This window comes from Rissa tridactyla, chromosome 12 (genome assembly GCF_028500815.1).
Source record: "Rissa tridactyla isolate bRisTri1 chromosome 12, bRisTri1.patW.cur.20221130, whole genome shotgun sequence".
In the NCBI taxonomy this organism is placed as follows: Eukaryota; Metazoa; Chordata; class Aves; order Charadriiformes; family Laridae; genus Rissa; species Rissa tridactyla.
The window spans coordinates 5655459-5677721 of NC_071477.1; the positions used below are offsets into that span (position 1 = coordinate 5655459).

Below are 22263 nucleotides of genomic sequence, written 5' to 3' on the forward strand. Positions count from 1 at the left end.
TATTATCCCCTTATTGTGTAAGATGCACCAGGTTGTTAGCAGCACATTTTATCTCACAAAGGTATTAAGTGTTGAGGACAAAAGAGTCCTTATGGTCTGGAGCTGACGTGGGTCGGTGTGTCCCACCACACAGGGGCTTTTCTGAGGCTGAGGAAACACTGTCTGCTGGGAAGTGCCTGGTGGCTGCGGGGATGGGTGGGATGATCCTCAGGAACGGCTTCTCAGGTTGAGCACTAAAGGAGATAAAAACTTCTGGGTGCTTTTCTGGAGCCTCCCCAGGCGTTTGCTGGAAACTTGAAAAAGTACCCCGATATCATAGTTTGTGCGAGACAGTCTGAGTGCAAGTGTTAGTGGGGATTCGTCTGGAGTAAACTGGTTTTCCAACACAGTTCTCTTGGGGTCAGTGGCAGCTTCACGTGCCACAGCTCGCAGAGTCTTGGGCTCCTTCCCCTTTGGGCTCTTGGGTAACAGTGCTGCCCGATAACTGCGCATCCAATAACCTGTTGCTCAATGCTTTCCCCTGTTTTCCAAATCTTTATTTATATTGGAATATATTAAAACCACAAATGCTGCTTTATACGCTCAATCCACCAGCCCAGCTTTTACAATTTAGGCATCTTTCCACTTTTTTCGCATCAGCTTTTCTATATAAGGGCTCACTGTTCCCACACGTTAAAGCAGAGGTGCCTATGGACCGCTGCAAGCTCTCCCCTTGACCAAGGTCTGAGCACTGAAGACCAAAGCCAGGCTTTGAAATTTGGGATAAAGCAGGTAAATAAGGTCAAAATAACCGTACGGGGTGTTGCAAGCTTGGGGGGACAGAGCCACCAGTTCACCTACAAGCCTTGCAACATACTCCGGTAAGCAAGAAAATACCAACCATGGTAGAAATGCAGGTAAGTAATTCTAGTTTATATTTAGTGACTAGCCTGAAAAAAAGTCAGAAAAGACGGTTGCTATAGTAAAATGAAAACCCTTCTCTGAAGAAAAAAACGTTAATTTGACGCAAAAGTTAGGGATTTTTTTGGTGTTGCAATATCCTCTTAAGGTTGTTACTATTATCTTTATTGTTACAAGGTTAAAATGTGCCATTTTCAAAAGAAAGGCTTCGTTCCAAATGCTAGTTGCTTGTGTAATTGCATCATTAATTTGCATACCCATTTACAGGGTGGCTATTAGCGAGGGGAGCTCAGTGTAGTCTATAGGTTATGAGTAACGATTTCATACTGTAAGTTTAAAATCATGTCACGGTGACCAGGGATGGAAAGGAGCAGGTTGCCCGGGGTGGCCGTAAATAGGAATAAGCAAACAAGTGCGGGGGTTGTGGAGAAGCCGGCTGAAAAAGTCCCTGCAGATGTGTATATGGACGCTCTCCTCTTCCCCCGCTCTGTGTGTGTCCAGATCTATTTGCCGAATGTTGCTGTAACTCGTGAACTGTTTTTGTCCTCCTAAAGCTCATCTTTTCTATTCACTGAGAAATTTCCACCCAGCTTGAAGTATCCAACTCCTCTTCATCTCCAGGGGATCGCCCAGCCTGGTTCCACTCTTTTCCTGTTGTCCTCCCCCAGGTCCTGCCAACATCCACAGTGCTTCCAGCCAAGCAGGAGACACCATGCCACCGGCTCTGGGCATTGCTCTCTTGTATGCCCTGCTGACCCCATCACTAAGCCAGGCAAAAGATGCCGTCCTCAGGCTCAACAAAGGTGTTTTAAGTGATGGTGAGTCACTCTGCCTCCTTGTAGAGGGACCCTGGGAATAGCACCCAGCTGTGGTCCTCGAGGGTTGACATGACGGTACCAGCACAGCCCCATCAGCTGGGAAGGGAGGGGAATTGCAGATGGAAGGGGAAGGGCACGAGGCTTGCCTGCAAACCTTCCCCTCCAAATTGAACCTGGAGTCATTTTTCAATGTAATTAAAATTTCAACTGGCTAGGCTCCTAAAAGGAGAAGGACATTGCTCGTGTGGGGTATTGCCCCTCCTAGGGGCCTGCACTGCTCAGGAGGTGCGAGCCACACAGCACCACAATTATCTCACATTTAGGATTTATCGGTGCCCATCCCTTTTTGTGCCACACCTTTTGCTGTCTTTCTGGTGCGGAGGCAAACAGATTCCCCCATGCTGCTTTACACAGGTCTTGACGTGATGCCTCTTGTCCTGGATCCCCAAACCTTTTTTTGTTGCATCATATACGGGGAAAAAACTGGCAGCAGATAGTTAGGGACTGGGATAGGCAGCGATGGTAACGGAGGGCACAAACCCCTCGACAACCCGTGCTTGAGGAGCACAATGAGTAACAGTGCGGGCAGGGGGCTGCAGCCTTCGAGCTGGTCTCTCCTTGAAGGCTGCAGTGGTGGCCGGGGAGGCAGCTCTGCCTCGCAGGCTGATGGTGGGTGATGTTTCCAGCTCTTACAGGCTCCCTCAGGCAAGGCAATGTCCTCCAAGGTGCCCTCGGAGAGGTGCCGCTTGGAAGCGGAGGTCCTGGCACAGATGGAAGCGGAGACCTGTTGGGTGGCCTTGGAGGAGGTCTCCTTGGTGGTGGTGGCGGCGGTGGTGGTGGTGGTCTGCTTGGTGGTATTACTGGTGGTTTGCTGGGTGGCGGCGGTGGTGGGCTGCTGGGGGGGCTGACTGGTGGGCTGCATGGTGGAAGGGGTGATGCCAGCGGTGGCTTGCTGGGTGGAGAGAGTGGTGGAGGTGCTTACAGGGGGGGGCCCAGAAACCGTCCCAGAGGCTGGCCGGCAGCTGGTGATGATGTCCCCAGGGATGGCATCCCCACAGGGGTTGCCGGAGGAGAGCTGGGACAAGGAGGTCTGCTTGGTGATGGAGGTCTCCTCGGCATGGCAGGGATCCTCGGTGGCCCTGGTGGCATTCTTGGCAGAGGAGGGCTTCTGGGCAACAGAGGGCTGCTGGGAGGCGGTGACCTGCTCGGCATCCTCGGGGAAGGCGGCTTGCTCAGCACCGTCCAGGGGCTCACCGGGTAAGGACAGCACCGGTCGGGGTCCTTGCAGGGCGGGGGGAACCTCAGAGCTGTTGGGAGGAGCAATGGTGATGCTTCAGTAGATGCTCAGGTCTGTTTTGGAGCTGATGCTTTGAGATAAACGCTGCCTGGAAGTCCCGCCAGGTTTGCATCGCTGGCTGCAAAAGAGCCTCTTGAGCTACATGGGGAAAGTTAAAGGAAACAGTAGTTGGAAGGCACTCGCCCGTAGAGGGTGCACCAAACCACATGTTGGCCCCAGGCAGCCAGTGCCACCATTGCGAAACCAATACTCACTTTTTTGCAACTGTCCCATTTTAACTCTTATTCGAAGCCCAGTGCCAAGCAGAAGCAGAAGCACATGCAATAATAAGGCAACTTGAACAAAGCTTCTGATAAAACTGGAAAATAACTGAGAAAACTTCATGTCTTTTACCATTTCTTTCTAAATGGCCTCTGACGCCCACCCCTGGAGCAGTGGTTTTGTGTGAGCCGCTGAGCTGGGTGGTGGGGTGCTGGCCTCAGAGCCATCACTCCTGGTGTCCCCCTCACTGTCCCTGCAGGCTGAGGATCGTGGACCTGATGGTCCCCAGGGTGTCCCTGCGGCTCCTGCCTGGCATCGGCGTACATCTCAACCTCTACACTCGGGTGGCCCTCAATGGCAAGTGGTAGGTTGGGCTGGTGTTGACGGCAATGCCAGCTGTGTCCCCGGACCCGGTGGAAGTGCCACCACAAGGTGTATCTCCAAGGGGGGACACTGCTCCTGTTAACTGGGAAGAGGCTGCTCCTCTGAAGGTCGCTCCCTTGCCCTTGCACAGCCTCCTGGGCTTGCTTGACGTCGCAGTGGAAGTCAACATCACGGCAAGGGTGAGGCTAACCATGGACAGCACGGGCTACCCCAAACTGGTGACAGAAAGATGCGATACCCTGCTTGGTGGCATTAAAGTCAGACTCCTGAGAGGGTGAGTAACGGAGGTGTCTTCCTCTGCCAGCATGAGCCACCTCGCTATCGGGCTCTGCTGGCCTCCAGCCCACGCCTGCAGAATGGTGAACGCACGAGGTCATTTCCCCGTTGCACAGTGACTCTGACACCAGCAGCCACCGTCCCTGCAGATGACAGTTGCTCACTGTCCGCGTCACAGGGGTGAGCAAAGGGCTGCTGGTGGTGGTGGTCCCCGTGCGCCCCTCGTGCAACCACAGTAAATGAGCACCTTGTCCCAGAGGGCTGGGACATTGCACGGGGTCTTCTGAGACGTAAGCACTTGGTATGTAAATTACAGAGACCACTTGGGCTGAGGTTGTTTCTGCTCATTTAAGAAGACTATACACTAGTAGATAAAAGGCAGCAATAAATTTCCCACCGGCTATTTTGGGATGCAAATTACACTTATCTCATGCAAAATCCAAGCATACACGATGCACTTTGCTGCTGCAATTGCCTTGCTCCGGGAGGTCTGCGCTCCGCGCTATTCACCGGGAATTGTTTAACAAGACCCATTTACTTTGCAGCAGGCTTTTTTCATGGTGCTCCTTTATTTTTCCACAGCCTGCTCCCAATTGTGGATAATTTATTGGCAAGTGTCCTGAACAGACTTCTTCCTAATATGGTAAGTCGGAAAAAAACTCCACCCCAGAAAGAAGCAGTGAGTCCAAAAAGCTGCGGAGCAACTCCCCACGGCATCGCTCCTGTCCCAGAGGGGGAGCACGGCCACTGTCCCGGGGCTGCTGCATCCACCTGCCCACCCAGTGGACTGTGATTAGTGGGGGACACGTGCCACACCTCCACCTGCTTGGGAGAAGCTTCTCCCTTCTTCAAAATGCAAGGTCAGTGGGCCCGGTGCAGGTGCCTGGGAGCTTTTAATGATGCCCTGGACCATGTTATGGGCTAATTGAATCTCTCCTCCCTCCTGGAAAGCCTCAGGGTCTCTCCAGCCACCCTACATGGGCTCCTCAGACCCAGTCCTAACCCTCCTTATCCAACAAAGGGCAAAGTGCCCAGGGCCAGATGCAGAGCTGGTGCAGCCTCAGCAGCGCTGTGGAGTCACCAGCGGGGACTGCCATCCCATGCACCTGGTGCTCCCGTCCCCAGGGAAAGCTGGGCTGCGTGTCCTTGTCCAGCTCCGAATGAAGGTCCTTACCGTCCCTCCCCAACTCTTACAGCTCTGCCCAGTGGTCGACGTTGCCCTGGGACTCGTCAATGACCAGCTGGGTCTTGTGAACTGTAAGTACTGGGTGGGTCCCACACCTTGCCCCTCGTGTCACCTCTGCTCTGGCCGTGCAAGGACTGTGGCACTTTCCCCCCACTGCCGTGCCCCAGCATGGCTGGATGGCTGGAGGGATTCTCTCCCCTCCCCAAATCTCCCCTCTCCCCATCTCTAATCGCGAACAGAAGGACCCCTAGATGGATAAGGCTGATCATCAATGGTGGCTGCTCTAAGCCTACCTGCGAGCCAGGGCTCTTCTGGAAGAAGAGCTGTGGGCAGGGGAGGAGGCATTTGCCCCAGTGGGAAATTGCTGAGTTACTTTTTCTCCCCCCAGCACTGGTGCCCCTGGGTTTGCTGGGCAGTATCCAGTACACCGTGTCCAGTCTTCCCCTGGTAACCGGCCAGTTCCTTGAGGTAGACTTGAACGTAAGTTCTGCATCTTCTCCTTCCACCTATGTTCAAGGGGTGGGATATTTCACTTCTTAGGTTTTTGAAGGTCTCCTGGGTCACGTAAACCTGAGCAGTGAGCTCCAAGGTTGCTGTGAAAAGCTTTGTGAGGTTCCGCTTGGAGCCCTGCTCTTTGCTGCTGCCACCGTCACGGGAGAACGCAGTGGGGTTTGCATTTCCTGAAATTCTGGAGAAGGAAGTGTCACGGGGCCTGACTTGGCGCGGCCGTGCGTGCAGCGATTTCGCACTGAAGGAACATGAAGTTAACCGTAAAGGCAAATATTGCAAACATTTTGGGTTTTGTTTCCTTCCCCTGTAACTCCAGACTGTCGTCAGGCAAGTGGCAGGAGGCCTGGTGGACTATCCACTGGGAAAGCCAGAAACTGTCCTCACACCACCACGGGTCCCCATGCCACCCCTGCCACCGATGGAGGACACCAGTTCCTCCCAGCTGTGCCTCTCTGTGAACTTCCTCAGCTCGGTGCTGTCTGTCCTGCAGAAGGAGGGTGCCCTGGACCTGGACATCTCCACTGGCATGGTGAGTGGGGAGCATGGCCAACCTGCTAGGTTTGGAAGGACTCAGGGCTGTCAGCCATGCAGACTGGTCCCACCATGCAATGCCTCAGTTCTTCTGTACCATTTATCAAGGTCTCTGCTATCTTTGAGTTGAAAAACACCAATGAGAGACCATGTGGTAAAAGCCTCAGGTGTGCTGCTGGTGAAAGCAAGTGTCTGCTGAAAACTGGTACACAGATGTGCAGCATTTCTCTCTTCTCTGTCACAGTTTCCTGAGCTCCCACCACTAACAACATCAACCCTTGGAGCCCTGGTTCCTGTGGTGAGTCCTGATTCCCCCTTGCACTGCAAGTAACCCAGTCAGAGTAGCAGCGTCCAGGGCAGGTCTCCTTGTCCCTTCCTCCTCAAAGGCACCATCCCAGGTGTTCATGGACTTGAACGAGCTCTGACTTATGTCCAAAACTGGAAACTACAGCAGTCCAGAGCTCAGTTTGTCCCCCCATCCTCTGTGTCATTCCTGGGTCACAGAGGAGCCTTGCAGCCGCTCTGTCTGCCTGGATGTGGGGCTGTCTGTGGTCCTCCAACAGGGATGAGATGTTCTCAGTGGGCCTCAGGGTGTCCACAGGGCTGAGCTCACAGCTAGCTTGACTTCACTTCAGCCAGTTGAGATACAGACTTGTTGGGCTGGAGCAGTTCAGGATCAGATTTGCCCCCAGGAGCAGCACCATGCAAATGCTGCTGGAGTAGGCAGCCTGCTCTGTGGTTCCTGCTTACAGCAGCATTTGTGCTCCTGCCAGCAGAAACTTTCCATTTTTGGTTGTTGACAGGTTTTGAAGGCATACCCTGAGTCACATGAATTGCTGCTGAAAATTGCAGTCCCTGAAGCACCGGTGGTGACCTTAAAGAAAAATAAAGGTGTGATCCAGCTCACGGCTACAGCAGAGGTGATGGTGATCCACCCAGATGATGTCCAGAAGTCTCTCTGCCTTCTGAATATCGTATGTATGAAGGAACAACCCTTCAGAACCCTTCAGCCCTGCAGAAATTCCTCTTGCAGTTTCCCCCGTCCCGCACAGTGGGTGAGGGGGTGCCAGTAGATGGGACCTGCACCCAATGGGACATGGCTGGGCTGCAGGCTGGGCAAGGGCTACAGGAGCCAACTCTGCCCTGACCTCTCTGTTTGACCACAGGACACCTCCTTGCTGGCCCAGTTTTCAGTCGAGGACAACAAGCTGAAGATCAGCGTCAGCCTGGAGAAGTAGGACACTGGTCGTCTTCTGGGGGGTGGCCAGCAGTGGCCATGGATGTGGGAGCTCCTGGGTTGTGTGACAATGAGGGCATTGACAAGACTGGGTCATCAGAGGAGCTGCTTGGATTTTACTCACCTCTGCTTCCTCCTACAGGGCTGATCTCTCCTTGGTGTCCTCGTCTGTCGGTGGTTTTGATGTAAGAACACGCGCAGCCTCAGTAACACGTGAAATCTATTGCAGAAAGTAAAGTGCTGATAGATACCGGCTGGGGAGAAATAAGGGCCAATTACGGTGTAACAGTTGTGTCATATTTTTAGTAGCACCTTTCTTTCATCTCTGGAGATGGATTTTTTTTTCATGGATGACCTATGAGCAATTTTCAGAAAAAATCCTCACTGAGAGGGAGAGGTTTTGGTTGCTCAGGGAACTGTAGGACATCCTGCACAAGCCCATGCCGTCCTCTTGGAATACTCTGGGGGAGGCTTATCCTGGTGCCTCGAAGGTGACAATGTCAAAAGTCAGGAGGAATCCTGGAGGATCCCTGCAGATAGAGCACATTTGGTTTCCAGAGGTGGTTACTGCAGGCAGCTTTAATGCCAGCAGGAAGGGACCTGTGGCATGGCATTAATTTGGGACTAAAAATTGGCCATAGAATGCCTAAAGTCCAATTTCTGTGAAATGGTGAGTTTGCATTAGATGGCTGTGGAGCTGGAGCACCAAGGGTTCAGGTTGGGTGTAGCTGGTGTGACTGGAGCATCCCCACGTGCCCGAGGACAGGGGGAGGCCGGGCTGACCAGGGGACCAGGACCAGTGGTGGCACTAAGCGACCCCTCTCCGTGTTGCAGGTCTCATTCCTGGGGATGCTTGTTGGCCAGATTTTTGATGTTGCCTTCCTGCCTGCAATGAACGGTGAGGAAGCTCTTGTGCCTTGTCCGTGTATTCACGTGTGCTAGACTGTAACTCTGCGAGGAGTTTCTGCAGGTGTAGCTCACCTCGCCGCATAGAACGGGAGCCAGCGGGACCGACCTGCACTGATGGGGGGAGGCTCGTTTCAGGCAGCAGCGTTTTGTCGGGAGGAGAACCCGCACATCACAAAACAGGGGTCCCGCAGTCCCCTCAGCGGGGCTGCCCCCATCTGCTGCTTTTGCTTATGCGAGCAGGAGAAAATGACAATATGTTTTGCCAAAGCACTAAGTGCCACGACACAAAGCCTTTCCGGAGAGCTCTACACTTGCAGAGGGAGGGGTTTGCACACAGGGAGGGTGGAGTTGAGGACCAAGCCCCAGGCAGAAGCTCGGCAATGCTGAGCTGGGCTGGCTTGTGACCCACAGGTGTGCTGGGAGCAGGGGTTCCCCTGCCCAGGCTGCTGAACATTGACTTCACCAACGCGGACGTCGATGTCATCGAAGTAAGTGCCTGTTCCACGCCCTGAGGTTCCCCCACCAGCACCTCTCCTCTGCTCCAGAGCAAGGGCAGTGCCTCTTGCTTCTGTGGAGGATGTTGAGAGAGGGAAGGTAACCCCATGGTAACCCCTTTGCTTCACCAGGACCTCATTGTGCTGTCTGCGTGAGCCTGGGACTCTGAGCTGGGAAGGGACCTCCCGGTTTTCCCTGTCCACCCCCGGAGGGGTGGGAGCCCAGCCTGCCCAAAGGATGCTCCACCGCATTTCTCTTTGTGCCTAACACAGCCAAACAGCAGCTTGGTCTTTCCCTTGCAAATATTGCATCCTGCCTACATTGCTTGGAACAGAAGGAACACAGGTGGATTTTGCCTCCAAACGATGTATTTTGGACTCTTTTGTGGATGCTCAGAAGGACGCGGGTGTATTTTGCATTCTTGTGCTTGGGTTTAATAAAGTCCAGCCCTCTCTGCGGCCGCAGTGGGTGCTCAAGCCTCCGGGGGTGACGGGCACCAGTGAACCCCAGGTCTCAGGACAAACCCCACAGTGCTGGGGACCCCGGCTGCGGTGGGTGGGAGTCCTGCAGCCCCCTGCCCCGTTGCCCAGCCCTGGCAGTGCCACCCAACACCCAGCGGGCAGAGCTGTCTGCCACCATGGCTGTCTGCCACTGTGTTAGTCCCTGCCATGTCGGCCTCTTTTCAGGGACTGGACCCAAAGCTGTGGGCTCTCTTGGCTTTCTTGAAGACCCCTCATGCCATCACCTGCCCCAGGCTTTACTGGGGCTTTGTCCCAGGAGCGCTCGGGGACAGGAGGGTAATTCACCCATAGATGCCTGTGAACTCTGCATGAACCGCACAGTTTATTTATGCACAGGCTCTTTTCCATGGTTTAGCTGCCTGTTGAAGCAATGAAACCTTTGCTAATTTAAGGCTCTAAAGCCACAGATTGCTCCTGAGGTGAAAGGGAATAGCTGGGACGGCTGTAATATCGCTGCCTTTGAGACAGGGTCCTGAGACAACTGCCCCAAACTTGTGCTGTCTTGACAGTCAGAGGGGACAGGAGGGGACGAGCCCCGAGGAGCCGGGTGGCCGTGTGCCCCGGCCAGGCAGAAGAGCCGGTGGCCGCCGCACCCAGCCTGCGGGAAGAAGGTGAACCCCTGGGCTTGCTGGGTTCTGCTGGCCACGGTCCGGCGCTGCCGCATGAGTATTCGGGGTCAGGCTGGTGCAGGGTTCACACTTGACAGCCAGTGAAGAGGAACTATCCCGGTTTCATCCTTCCCCGGCCTTTCCTTGTTCCTGCAGTCCTGGTATATAAGAGCCGCTCCTGGCAGCCACCGCCGAGAGGCCGTGGGCAGCTGCACCGCGACATCAAAGGGCTCCAGGTAAGTGGCATTAAGGTACTGTGGCCACAGAGATCCTGTTCCCATTAGACGACCTACAGCAAAGCGTAACTTGGCTTTAAAAGCAAGAATTGTAATGATGTTTTCCTTTGATTTCTGTAGCAACACTTAATCATTTATGAAAATTAATTTTTAAAGCTAGTAGAGCTCTTGCTTGTCAAATTCCACATTTATTTTTGTTGTTGTTAAGTTTGTTACAATGACTAAGCCAGCAGAAATGGCTAGGATCTTTTTCATGATCTTGGCGAACAGAATTCAGAACAATTTTCAGCTTATCAGATCTCATCGCAACTGGTATAAAATAAGCATTTATCTGCCGAGCCACATGTGCATTTTGCATGTGTGAGATGTTCAGCTCACTTAAATGCGTGTGACCAAGGAGGTACCAACCAGATAGATATCGTTAATAACCGCAGAGAGAGTTCTCTACTTCGTCATGTATTCTCTCCAAGAGCTCTTCTAAAAGACCTGACAACCATTTTGGCATCCTTTTACAATGCTACGCACGTCTTGCCGAGACCCTCCAACAAATCCCACTGATTTTATTTGACACGATTTTCAACGGAAGCTGCTCAAGCCTCTATCTTTCTCTCCTGTTCAATAATCACAGCTACAGGAGCTGTACATCATTACATGCTGATCAAAGGGAAAATGTAAAAGACAGTCTAGTGAATTAAAGTCTAATTTAATTGTGCCGAAAACTGTCATAGAGGGATTTTTTTAAAAGTATCTGGAGCAGATAAAGAAGTTGTTCGGTCTGACCTATATAATGTTATTTCTCAGTGCTGAACCTCAAATCTGCAGCCTGTACATTGTTTTTTTTTCTCAGAAGGGACAAGCCGGGGTGCCCCGGCCGGGACGTGGGCTGTGCAGGTGGGTGCTCCCTTAAACTGGGACCTAGGGCAGTGCTTCAGCGGGTGCCTCTTTTCATTTCTTTGCAAACATCTTTCTGTGTATAAACAAACACTCCACAGCGTTGGTTGGAACTCCAAGAAGTCCAGCTCACACAGGAACATGAGGTCCTTGAAGGTGCTTTCTTTTGACTAGAGGCAGATCAAATACAGGGAAAGTGGACTCTTTTCATAGCCTGAATGGAGCAAGGTGAGAAAAACAAACAACCTGTCCACGGAAAAGTGAGTCTGATTTTGGCTGCACTTTGAGATTTAATAACGCGAGGTATTCTTCATAACGAGGAGAAGGACACGACTTTGACACACACCATTTTTTATCCCGCTGTGTCCCTTAAAGTGTTCTTCTTTCAGGGCCATTTCAGAGCGGTCGGAAGCCATTCGTCTCACTCGGTACAAGGTCCTCCTGCCTCATCTCCATCTCTCTCGCTCTCTTTAAAATGACATTTTCTCCCTCCAAGCTTCCCTGCGATGTCAGGCACCCAGTGCAGTGGGGTAGCCCAGCCGGGCATGGAGACATCAATGACTCTAGAGGAGCATGTCACTGTGTTCCAGTTGCTCCCTGATAACCAAAACCAGTTTGACCTTTCTGGGTGGGAAAAGGGTGCTATGGTTCCAGGCTGGTCCCCTGGGGCTGGGGGACAATGCCTATGGGCTGCATGTCCGAGGGGGACCTGTCCCGCTGCCCTGGGGCCGCGCATATGAAGGATGGAGAGCCAGACCGGTGCCCAGGCTGCCGATTCCTGCACAGTGGGGCTGGTGCTTGGGCTGATGTGGATCTCTCCGCAGGTGCTGGGACCGGAGATGCTGCCTTTCTGCTGTCTTGTCCTCCTTGGGGGCCTCCTGCCCCCCTCCCAGGGCCTCCTCAACCTGGGCAGTGTCCTTGGGCTGAGCCCAGCGCAACCCAAAGATGGTGAGCTCAGAGGTTTTCCATGTTTCCCAGGGGAGTGTCATGGCACAGACAGCCACGTGCCCACCTTGGTCCCGGTGTGTCCTGTGCCATTTTGGGCTCATGGAGTATCCCTCAGCTCATCAGGGCCCTGCTTCCTGGCAGGAAGCTCCATGAGGAGCTCAACTTTGTGCAAGGATGCTCAGGGTTCCCCATGAGACCTCATGAGCAGGTCAACCTAATGTAGCTGAACCAATCTTTCTTATCAATTAAATCTTTCTTATCAATTAAATCTTTCTTATCAATTAAATCTTTCTTATCAATTAAATCTTTCCAACAGTGGAAATCTGATTAGTAACTGGGACTTCTTTGGTGCAGGTTTGCTGGGTACTGGTCTTCTTGGCAGTGAAGGTCTCAGTGGAAAAAGTGGATTGCTTGGCACAGGCGTTCTTGGTGAAGGTGGGTTATTGGGTACTGGCCTCCTTAGCAGAGGAAGTCCGAGTGGAGAAGAAAGTGGAGGTCCCCTTGATGCAGGAAAAGAAACCGGCAGATCTGGGATCCTTGGCACAGGCCTCCTAGGTGAGGAAGGTCTACTTGGCATGGGTGTGTTTGGGAGAGGAGGGCTTCTAGTCAATGCAAACCAGAACAGTAATGGAGACCTGACTGTTGCAGGAGGACAACCTGGCAGCAGTGGTCTGCTTGGCACAGGCATCCTTGGTGGGAAAGGCCTTGGCACAGGCATCCTTGGTGGAGAAGGCCTTGGCAATGGTCTCCTTGGCAATGGCCTCCTTGGCAATAAAAGCCTTCTTGGAGAGAATGGTCTGCTTGGCACAGGGCTGCTTGGAAATGGAGGTCTCCTAGGCAATGGAACTCTACTTGGCCTGAATGGTCTTCCGGGCGGAGGAGGACTGCTGGGTGAAGGAGTGCTTCGCAAGTCAACACCCTTCGGCTGGTAAGTCAGAGCAGAGGCACAGCAGTGGTGCTCGCTGCAGGGTAACAAATAATGTCCAGGGGAAGGGTTCCCCTAATGGGGTGTGCCAGGGACCAATTCCTCCCTGTTACACAAACCATCAGTCCCAGGCTTGCAGCTCACATGAGGAGCTGCGATGGGGGAAATTCCAACCAGAGATGGGAAGAGTCTTCCCCATGGGAGTGATGTGACACTGCCATGGGCACTCTGAGAGGTGGGGGAAGCTCCACCCTTGGACACTCATCAGGACACAGCCCTGTATGACCTGACCCTGCGTTGCAGCTGGGTCTTCTTGGAGCAGAGCTTGGCCCTTCCCCACCTTCACTTTTAACTGAGAATACCCACATAGGTAACAGGTCAAATGATGAATGGGAAGAGTTCCGACTGTAGGGTCTGCTCCTGCTGATCCTGCCATCTCAAGGCAGGTTTGCTTCTGTGTCAACCCCCAGGTTGAAGGTGCTGAACCTTGAGAATGTCCGAGTGTCGTGGAAGGTCTTTCATGGGAGCGAGGTCATCCTGAACCTGTACTCAAAGCTGGTGCTGCGCTTGCCAGGGTGAGCAGGGCTGGTGGGTGAGGCAGAGCAGCGAGGCCATGGGGGTCCTGAGGGTGCTGGGGAGGACGGAACGTTCCTGGATGCTGGAGAAATGTCCCCAAACACTCACTAAAGGGCTGGTGAGGAAAGCTCTGCACTGTGCTGCTGCGTCTCCCTGGGGATATTTTCAGCTGTCCTCACTCCAAAGGCACGGTGTCGGTCTGTGGTGGCCAGCAGAGGCAGAGATCCTCCTGTAGACAAGGTGCTGGGAGCTAACTGTCAAGAAGGCTCCATGCTCCTTCATCTTAACTTGTCCTTCCTCCACCTGAAGTCAGAACTCTCCTGGAAACCCCTCGGTGCCCGTTGCACAGTGGGACTTCAATGATCTGCTAACAGGACCAGGAGGCTGATGAAAGTCCTGAGTCTAAAATGTTGTCCCAGCTGAGCCCAAGCTTGCAGCTCAGCCACAGATACCACTCTTCTCTGCTTTGGTCTCCTCTATAACCCTCCAAGCCACTTCTTTATTTCTCAGGATTTTTCAATTTCTGAGCGGATCCTCGGTAGAAACGAACATCACGTCACACATCGCACTGACCCAAGACACCCCCGGTGACCTCAAGTTGGTGATTAAGGATTGCAACAACCTGCTCGGCGGCTTCAGCGTCAATCTGCGGCAGGGGTGAGTGTGGGAGCCTTCACCACCCCCGGTCCCGTGTCACGCGCCGAGGTGATTTGCAAGGACAGACCCATCACACGCAGGAGCCGAGCCTGATCCCCTGGGCTGACCTGGGGCTCGACCATGGCCACCGGCGTAGGGCTGCGTCTCCCGCTGGAGGCAGGTTTTTCCCACCCTTACCCCCGAGCTGCCCAGCCAGGCTCCAGTTTCCAGACTTGAGGCCACCGAGTGCTTCAGAGAAGGTTAATTCAGCAAAAATCTCGAGGGCATCACGCAGAGTAAGTGGCAGCTCCATTATCCAGCCATGAGGAGCCCACAAGGTTTTTTGCATAGAAAAGCCAATCTATTTTTTTGAGAAACCTGCAAGGGGGTGGGATATTGGTATGTGCACGGGAAAACAGCTGAAGATAATGGTCAGGACTAGCTCTTTGCAAGTTTGCAGTGGGGCGAAATTTCAGTCTCCAATCTGGGCACGGATTTACACGTTAACGATCAAGATGTTGAGAAGCAGGTAAAAAAGTCCCGAGCTTCTATAATTCCTGCTAAAGCCTGGGGGAGCTGTGGGCTTGCAGCATCTTTTAATGCCAGAGATGAAAAGAAGAGAATCGGTGCTCCTCGCCGGCGCTCGCAGCGCTGCAGGCCAGCAGAGATCGGATTCGTCTTGATGCCGAGCCCCGGGTTTTTGGCAATTTCCCTGGTAATTTTTGTCTGTCTTTTTTCCCTTCCCAGCTTCTTCACCAACATGGTGAGCCGTTTGCTGAACAATTCCCTTCAGTCTCTCGTACCTGCGCTGGTGAGTGCCTGGAAGGCCTTCCCTGTGCCAAGCTGCACGTTAACTGAAATTAGCGCTCTTGTAATTATCCAGCAGATTTACGCATGCATACATAGAGATATTTGCACGCGCAGATACGTGCCCACAACCCGTAAGTGAATTCCGCCAACTTCCTTGCTCTTTCTTACAGTCAGGATTTATTTGTTAGAAGTAATTCAGATTCCGTTGTGCAATGTTATGGGATAATGTGTAACCAATTGCTTTCTGAAGCTCCTCCCGGTACCGAGCCGATGCGGTAAGCAGGAGCGACAGCCTCGCTTAGAAAAAAGGGGCCCGTTAGAAAAAAAAACTTTTATTCCGTTAAATAGAATCTGTGCCATTTCGAGAAGAGAGCTGAACGATTTACACCGCTCTTTTCCCACGGAGGTAAACCGGGCTCTAGGAGCTGATCGTTCCCTCTTGATCTAAAGTCTGCGAAACTTTAACGATCGTTAGGGGAACGCGTCGCCGTCCCCATGATACTCTCACCAAGGTTGTGCCACTCGTTACCGTTGCAGCTTTGCCCGTTGGTGAATATTTGGGTCAGCATCGTCAATATGAAGCTCCAATTCCTCAACAGTAAGTTGTCAACTTTTCTCCTCTGTGTTAATTTTTTAGGGTGACAGGTGAGTTTTGCATGTTTAGCCACGTCCGCAGGCAGGGGGTGTCCTCAGGAGAGCCTGAGCTGTGGCAGAAGGAGTTACTCAAAGCTGCTGTGGGTGGCACAGTCCCGGCTCACCTCCAGGACGCTGCCGGACGGCGCAAAAGCATCACAATCCTGCTTTTCTCACGTTTTTTGCTTTTTTTTTTCCCCCTAACTGGGGCCAGACCCGAGCTGCTGCCAAGAAAGATGGCTCTGCTGGGACCCCCCCTGGTTTGCATCCCCCTGTCTTTGAGTCCCACACAGCCGCAATTGCTGCTCCAGTCCGTGCAACGTTGTCCCCGCTTACCCAAAAGTTTTCCCGTGTGATGAGACATGCGCCTGGTGGCTCCAGGACAGCGGGTTTCAAGGGAAACTTTGAACCCTGAGAGGTCTGAGACCCGCAGGAAGGACGAGGGGTTTTTCCTCCTCTGGTGCTGAGGATGTCACTGGGCAGGGACGTGGCTCTCCCGATCTCTCCCAGATGCTCCAGGCAGGCAGGGCAGAGCTCTCCGCAGGCTCCCGGACAGGCAGCCGGCTCTGCCCAGCCCTGACGGCCTCTCCCTCTCCCCAGATGTCGTCTCCTTTGGGCTCCTGGGGAAAATCCACTCTGCCCTCTCCAAACTGCCGGTGACATCCCAGCAGTCCGTGGAGCTGGATTTGCAGGTACGGCCGTGTCCCTGCCCTGCGTCCCCCCCACACTGCCTGCCCTCCCGCCCACCGCAGCCTCCAGTCACACACTTTAACACCTCCTTGTTTTTTTTTTGCAGAATTCCCCATTCCCAAGCGCCTTCATCGACTGGCTCCTTCAGAGTAAGTCCAGCCCTGATGGGGATCCCCAGTGGTGTCTGTGAGCCACAAAGGGGCAGCGGCCGCGGGGACGCATGGAGGGGACACAGGGGTAGTGGCCAAGAGGGTCCCCATGGCCACAGGGTGCTGATGCATCTCAGGGTGGGCCCCCAAAAGCACTTCCACCCCACATGGTACATCTTTGCTGTGGGGCGATTGAGGTCCCTGGTCCTTGGAGACATCCCCCGACTCTGGCACGGACAGGTTTTACCCGTCAGCGGCGGCTGCTTCGCCACGCTCGGTGGCTGCAGGCGTACGGTCACGAGACAAAGTCGGTGTGCTCCTACTTACGGCCTGCGCAGCCCTGGAGAAGTCACTTCACCTCTCATAAAAGGATTTAATAATATTTACTTAGTAGGAGTGAATAATGGTCCTCAGGATGCTGTGAGGATTAATTAATATTTGCAGAGGTGATTGGAAGAGGTTCCAGCTTCATATGCATGCAAAGTTAATATATAGAGGAGGGAAGGAAGAGTTGGAAGCCGTCCCAGCTTCCCCAGAGGCATATTCCTCAGGGCACTAAATCATCTCTGCCCATAAAGCCAGGGGCTCTCCGGCCGCTGGCACATCGGGTACTGCAGAGCCCAGCCCCGCGGGTGGGGGGTCAGGGGGGCTGGCGTGCACTGACCCGCGTCACTCTCCCCCAGCCACAGGCGTCAGTCCTGGGAGCACTCTGTAGCCGTGGGGCCAGCAACACCGTGGGGTAAGGATGATTTGCTGGCTGGGAACTGGCTCAGAGCTCTGCCGGCGGACTTGCCGGTGGATGTGCCGGTATCGGTGCCCGGGCTGGGCAAGACGAAGCCAGCAGGGCTGACTCTGCCGCCTGGCAGTGGGAGGTGACAGGGGGCACGGGGCTGCTGCTCCGAGCTCCCGCACTGCCCAAAACCTCAGCCCCCGTGTCCCCACAGGTCCCCCTGTGGGCAATTCCCACCGCTCTGCCCTGAGGAGGAGGAGGAGGAGGGAAGGGAGGATGATGACCCGATGCCCATAGAATAGATGTGAAAATGGAGAAACCCAACCACGAAAATTTCTTCTGCGCTACATTTCAGCCTTACCAGACCTTGGTGTTTTCGTCCTGACCAGGATTAGCCACACTGATGGTTAGCTTTGCCAACAGTTAGCTGTGCCGACAGTTAGCCATGCCAGGGGTTAGCCGTGCCAGTGGTTAGCTGTGCCAGTTGTTGGCCATGCTGATGGCTGGCCACGCCGGTGGTTAGCCGTGCCAATGGTTAGCCATGCCAATGTGTACCCGTACTGATGGTTAGCCATGCCAATGGTTAGCCGTACCGATGGCTAGCCATGCCAACGGGCAGCTGTGCCAACGGAACTGCTGGCAGCACCACCAGAGGCAGGAGCCCCACGTGACACCCGTGTGCCCTCCTGGCTGTCACGGCCGTAAGCCACTCGTTACGGCAATCACTGACAAAGGGACTGCCCCGACCCTCCGGCCCTTCCTCATGCACGCCCGAGTTTCGCCTGGGCCAGGGGCTGTGGCAATTGGTGGCCAAGGGGACACTTTCCTGGTGCTGGACCGAGACCTCCCAGCTGGTGGCAGTGATTTGTTCCCGGTGCAGCCGCCCCACGGGAATTTTGTAAGTTTGCACTAACTGCACCAAATTCCTGTGAAGGGAAGGCAAAAAAGGGACAAATGCTGACGAAGTGTAAACGCTTTGTCTTTGCTCTCCTTCTGCTGATTAGTTGGCCATTTCAAAAGGAAATTTTGCTGTTTTCAGTGATTTCTTACTGTTAAAAACAAGGCAAAAAAGGCCTGCAGTCTAATCCAAACGTGCACTTAGCTGATTTGTTCCCAAAGAGTTATGCTTTGAACTGATCAGAGTAAATGCTATCCTGTCTTGTAATCTCCGAGTGGATTTGGATGTGTTGCATTGTGGGTGAGGTGGATTCACATCCCTTCTGTTACTCCTTACAATAAAAAGGATTTTTCTTCATCTGCATTCAGCACGTGATTTGGTTTCTTTCCAAACTGCAGAAGGATTTTTGCATTTGCAAGGGTTTTGTTATTTATCTCTCCTATCAGCTACAGGGGTAACTCACATGCAAAGAATATTTAATAGATAAGTCTGCTGGAAAAGTGGGGAACCACGATGAGCTGCGGCCCCGGAGTCGAGTCTAAGCCCTGCCGGCCCCCTGCCTCTCGTGCCATTTAGCTACAGAAACGCGGTCAATGTGAGAAATAAATATTCCCCTCATTTGTATTTATGCAGATTTATTCTGCCCTTGTCCCTGAGCTGCTGGTTCTTTTATTCTCTGTTCCTGCTCCCCGCTTGTTGCCAGCGAGCTGGGAGCTGTTTGACACGAACAAACACATCCCCGGCACCCTGCCGGGCCAGCCCCCCCGGGCTGGGGCCGGGACCCCGGGGTTGAGCGGGCGGTGATGGCCGGTGAGCTCTTGGGCGCAGAAGGAGCCGTTCCCCGCATCAAAATGCGTCCTGTGCCACAGCCCCTGCGCAGGATGGCTGCACGGCAAGAGCTGCTGGGGTCAGGGACGGGTCCTTGAGCCCTGCAGCCTCCAGAGCCACCTCCAGTGCCACCAGCCACTTCCCAGCGCCCACACCGGCTCTGCTGGGTGTCCCAGATGGGGTGCTCCGGGGTCCCAGGGGACACCGGGTCCCCTGAGTGGTGGGTTTGCAGACAGCATCTTCCCCGCTGCCCCCACTCCCAGGGCTGGGGCTCCCACTCCCGTCCCGCTGCCTCTGCCAGAGGATGGAACCTGCTTCTCACCTGACATTTACGCTCGGCTTTTTGCAGTTTCTCATCCCAGCCGGTAACGTGTCCGCCGCTGGCAGAGTTCTGCATAGTGCGTGCCACCGCGCCGCCGCAGGTATCGCCTATTCCTAACGACGTGTGTTCAAAATTTAAAAGGGTGAAGAGAAGCTGAAGGGCTGAAGACGTTGGGAAGCGGGAAATGGTGGGTGCTGGTGGCTGGTAGCCAGAAAGAACAGCACGCACTGCTGGGAGCCAGCTCAAGGTGAGCATTTCCAGTGCAGACCCCAGCCCACACCACTGTTCCTCGGCTGTGGCTCGTCCCCCGCCATCGCCCTCCACACCCAGACCCCGTGCTGTCCCCTTGTCCCCAACGCACCTGTCTGATCCCATCCAATCCGCGGCTGCTGAAGAGCCGCCGGCCGGCACATCCCCGGCCCCGCAGCCAGGAGTAGTGCTGCTCTGAAACTTCACACCTGAGCCGGTTTTGACAATAAGTGGTTTTTTAATGTTAAATTGGCTCTCTGCAGAAACCAGGGCTCTGCCAAGCAGCAGCGGCTCTGGGGAGGAAAGGCTCAACTGGAGGAGTTATGAGATGGTGAGAACGATGGCTGCTCCCTTGCAGCTGATCCAAAAAAATCAAGCATTTCAGCTCAAGTTCCCCATAGAATTATTTGATTTGTGGGGAAAAGCTTTCAGTTTTCTTTTTTTTTTTTTTTCATGAAAGAACACAATTTTCTTTAGGGAAAGACTGCTTTCCTGTAGCCTACCCTGCAGCTCCTGCATGCCGTGGCTGGGCATTCAGGAGTCTAAATGTTTCACCGAACACCTCGGAGTTTCCCGCTGGGCTTTTCACGAGTCGATGGGGTGACCGAGGTGCCCCCCATGCCCAGGGACTCCAGCCCAGCTTCTCCTGTCACTCCTCGCTCCTTCTACCCGGTCGTGGCAGCGTGTGAGTGAGCGATGCCCCGAGCACACCAACCTCGACGGGGGGGTGGGATGCCACCCCCACCCTGCCAATTAAACGCAGAGGTAACGATGCTATTGGGCCGTGGTCCTTAGGGCTGCATTCAGTGCCTCCCTCCCGCCTCTCGCGCCGGCTGCAATGAGCACCCATGGGCTGGGGGCTCCGGGAAAGGGAACTTTATGCCAACGAGCCGCGTGTGCTCAGCAGCAGGAAGGTGAAGAGCAGAAGCCGGGTGTCCTTCGATGGCATCGGCAGAGCTGCGAGGGGAAGGACAGGGACGGATGGCATTGCCTAGGCCCAAGCTGTCTAATAAGTAACGCCTCGCTGGGCACGTTCGGTTTCCAATTCCTAAGGAAACGGAAGGAGCTGGACGAAAGAAAGTGCCAATTCCCAACCCAGGCTCACTGGCTGTGAATAATTGCAGAGACAGGTGTAAAGATTTCCTCAGTAATCCTACTGCCAAAAATGCCAAAAAGCAAATCCTTCCAGGTGGTGCGGTGCCACGGGGGTGGTTCCTGCCTCCGCTCCTGCAGAGCCGGGGGTGGGCAGCCATCGGCCACCATGAGACCCACGGAGCCCACGGCAGCACCCGTGCCGGGGTGGGCGCCGTGCAGAGCAGACGCAGAGAATGAATGGGAGTGGAATAAGGGAAGAGGCAGGAATTTTGCACTGGTTTGATGCACTAATAGCGATGCAAAATGGTGCCACAGGGGACATCCCTGCCGCCGGCACTGCCTGGCTCTGGTGAGCGAGGGTGGGTGGCTCTGGGGCAGCTCACGAGCCCTGTCCATGAGGGCACCAAGGTGGTTTTGTGCAGGATTTCCCCAACCTGTCCCCGAGGGTGTCAAAGGGCGGGTCGGGGGCACCCAGAGGCTCCTCTCACCGCGCTGGTCGTCCCCGTGGCGGCTGGGATGTGTGGCCCATCCATCGCGGTGGCTGCTGGCAAGAAGGGATGTTGGAGGGCTACTGGGCAGAGCTCCTTGGCCGGAGCCTGGCCGAGCACCGCTCAGAGCGGTGCAAGCTCCTTCTGCTCGGCAGCACCTCAGGCTGTGTTTACCTTCGAGGGGTTTGCCCTGACCGCACGCCGTCCTGCCCTCACCCGCCTTCTGTTAGCGCAACGGGACACCAGGAGGTCTGGGACTGCGGGCGAGGGTTTATTTTGGCCCCTGTAAACGCAAAACCGAAGCCCTGAAGGCAAACAGCAGGCTGGGCTTTGCCTGTGGCTCCGCTCTCCTCTTTCGTAAGCTGCTCTGTGGTACAAGAACACCCAGCCCTGCCTCAGCTGAGCGCGGGTGGGACGGCAGGACCGGCAGGTCTGAGCATCTCCCGGGCTTTTCCAGGGAACAAGGGGAGGAAAGACCCCTGGGAGGATGGAGAGAAATCCATCACCTGCGGCCGGGGCAGGGAAAGGCCCTTGGTGAGGGGAAGCGGCTCAGGAGGACGGGCACGAGAATGCCAGCCAGCCGCCGGAGTTTGGTTTGTACCCCGAGCCTCAGGGCACCTTCTCGCTGCCCAGAGCATCCCGGCGCTCTGCTGATGGGTACCATCTGTCCCAGCCGGCCCTGCGCTGTGCTTTGTCCTGAGCATGGGATGGAGAAATTTTTCCCACCGACAGTAAAAGGACGTTTCAAAATGGAGTTTTGATCGAGAAATCATGGTGTAAGAAAGGCAGGTATTGCTTTTGCAGAGGAGAAAAGCCGTTTCCATCAGAGGTGACGTGATAAGGGAATGACTAAGACAAAGAGGCTCCAGCAAAGGCTTGTACAACATCTCTTATCACACAGACAAAAGGACAAACTGATTCATACAGGATTAGTGACTACAAGGGTAGTCAAACATTTAACCAGGGCTAATGACATTGAGCAATTTTTTTTACCAAAAAGGAAAGAAATAAACTAGTCAGATAATCCCTTTAGGTGTAGCATAAAGAGAAGTAAACAGAGGCAAGACATCCGGGAAGAATTTTAGGCACCTCGGACAGACTGTGAACCCTGGAGTACCCAACCAATGGGAAACAGGGGAGGGAAAAAAATCAGCCGGGATTAGGCAATAAAAAGGTGTGTTTCAAGAACTGAAGGGGTGCCTACAAGCTAGGTCACCCGCTCTCGC

General features: G+C 54.2%; 2 protein-coding genes across 2 annotated transcripts; both read left to right on the forward strand.

Annotated features, from left to right (window-relative positions):
• The first annotated feature begins 881 nt into the window (after nucleotides 1–881).
• Nucleotides 882–8959, forward strand: LOC128916712 (BPI fold-containing family B member 4-like). Its single transcript, XM_054218724.1, has 17 exons — nucleotides 882–896; nucleotides 1402–1429; nucleotides 1569–1718; nucleotides 2405–2975; nucleotides 3536–3640; nucleotides 3791–3934; nucleotides 4519–4579; nucleotides 5133–5193; nucleotides 5511–5602; nucleotides 5949–6161; nucleotides 6408–6461; nucleotides 6967–7137; nucleotides 7330–7397; nucleotides 7543–7585; nucleotides 8235–8298; nucleotides 8721–8797; nucleotides 8936–8959. The coding sequence occupies exons 1-17, from the start codon at nucleotides 882–884 to the stop codon at nucleotides 8957–8959; spliced, it is 1941 nt and encodes a 646-aa protein (XP_054074699.1).
• Nucleotides 8960–9987: 1028 nt separating this feature from the next.
• On the forward strand, nucleotides 9988–18365 carry LOC128916713 (BPI fold-containing family B member 4-like). Its single transcript, XM_054218725.1, has 13 exons — nucleotides 9988–10000; nucleotides 10090–10169; nucleotides 11885–12008; nucleotides 12363–12563; nucleotides 12657–12936; nucleotides 13404–13508; nucleotides 14020–14166; nucleotides 14893–14956; nucleotides 15493–15553; nucleotides 16189–16280; nucleotides 16385–16427; nucleotides 17111–17166; nucleotides 17372–18365. The coding sequence occupies exons 1-12, from the start codon at nucleotides 9988–9990 to the stop codon at nucleotides 17140–17142; spliced, it is 1242 nt and encodes a 413-aa protein (XP_054074700.1). The 3' UTR covers nucleotides 17143–17166; nucleotides 17372–18365.
• Nucleotides 18366–22263: the final 3898 nt, after the last annotated feature.

Bases quoted from the DNA above. Each gene is read 5' to 3' on its own strand.
- LOC128916712 (XM_054218724.1), top strand. The intron at 2,976-3,535 runs GTAAGGACAGCA...CTGTCCCTGCAG, and splicing joins ACCGTCCAGGGGCTCACCGG to GCTGAGGATCGTGGACCTGA. The intron at 8,798-8,935 runs GTAAGTGCCTGT...TTGCTTCACCAG, and splicing joins CGGACGTCGATGTCATCGAA to GACCTCATTGTGCTGTCTGC.
- LOC128916713 (XM_054218725.1), top strand. The intron at 15,554-16,188 runs GTAAGTTGTCAA...CCCTCTCCCCAG, and splicing joins GAAGCTCCAATTCCTCAACA to ATGTCGTCTCCTTTGGGCTC. The intron at 16,428-17,110 runs GTAAGTCCAGCC...ACTCTCCCCCAG, and splicing joins CATCGACTGGCTCCTTCAGA to CCACAGGCGTCAGTCCTGGG.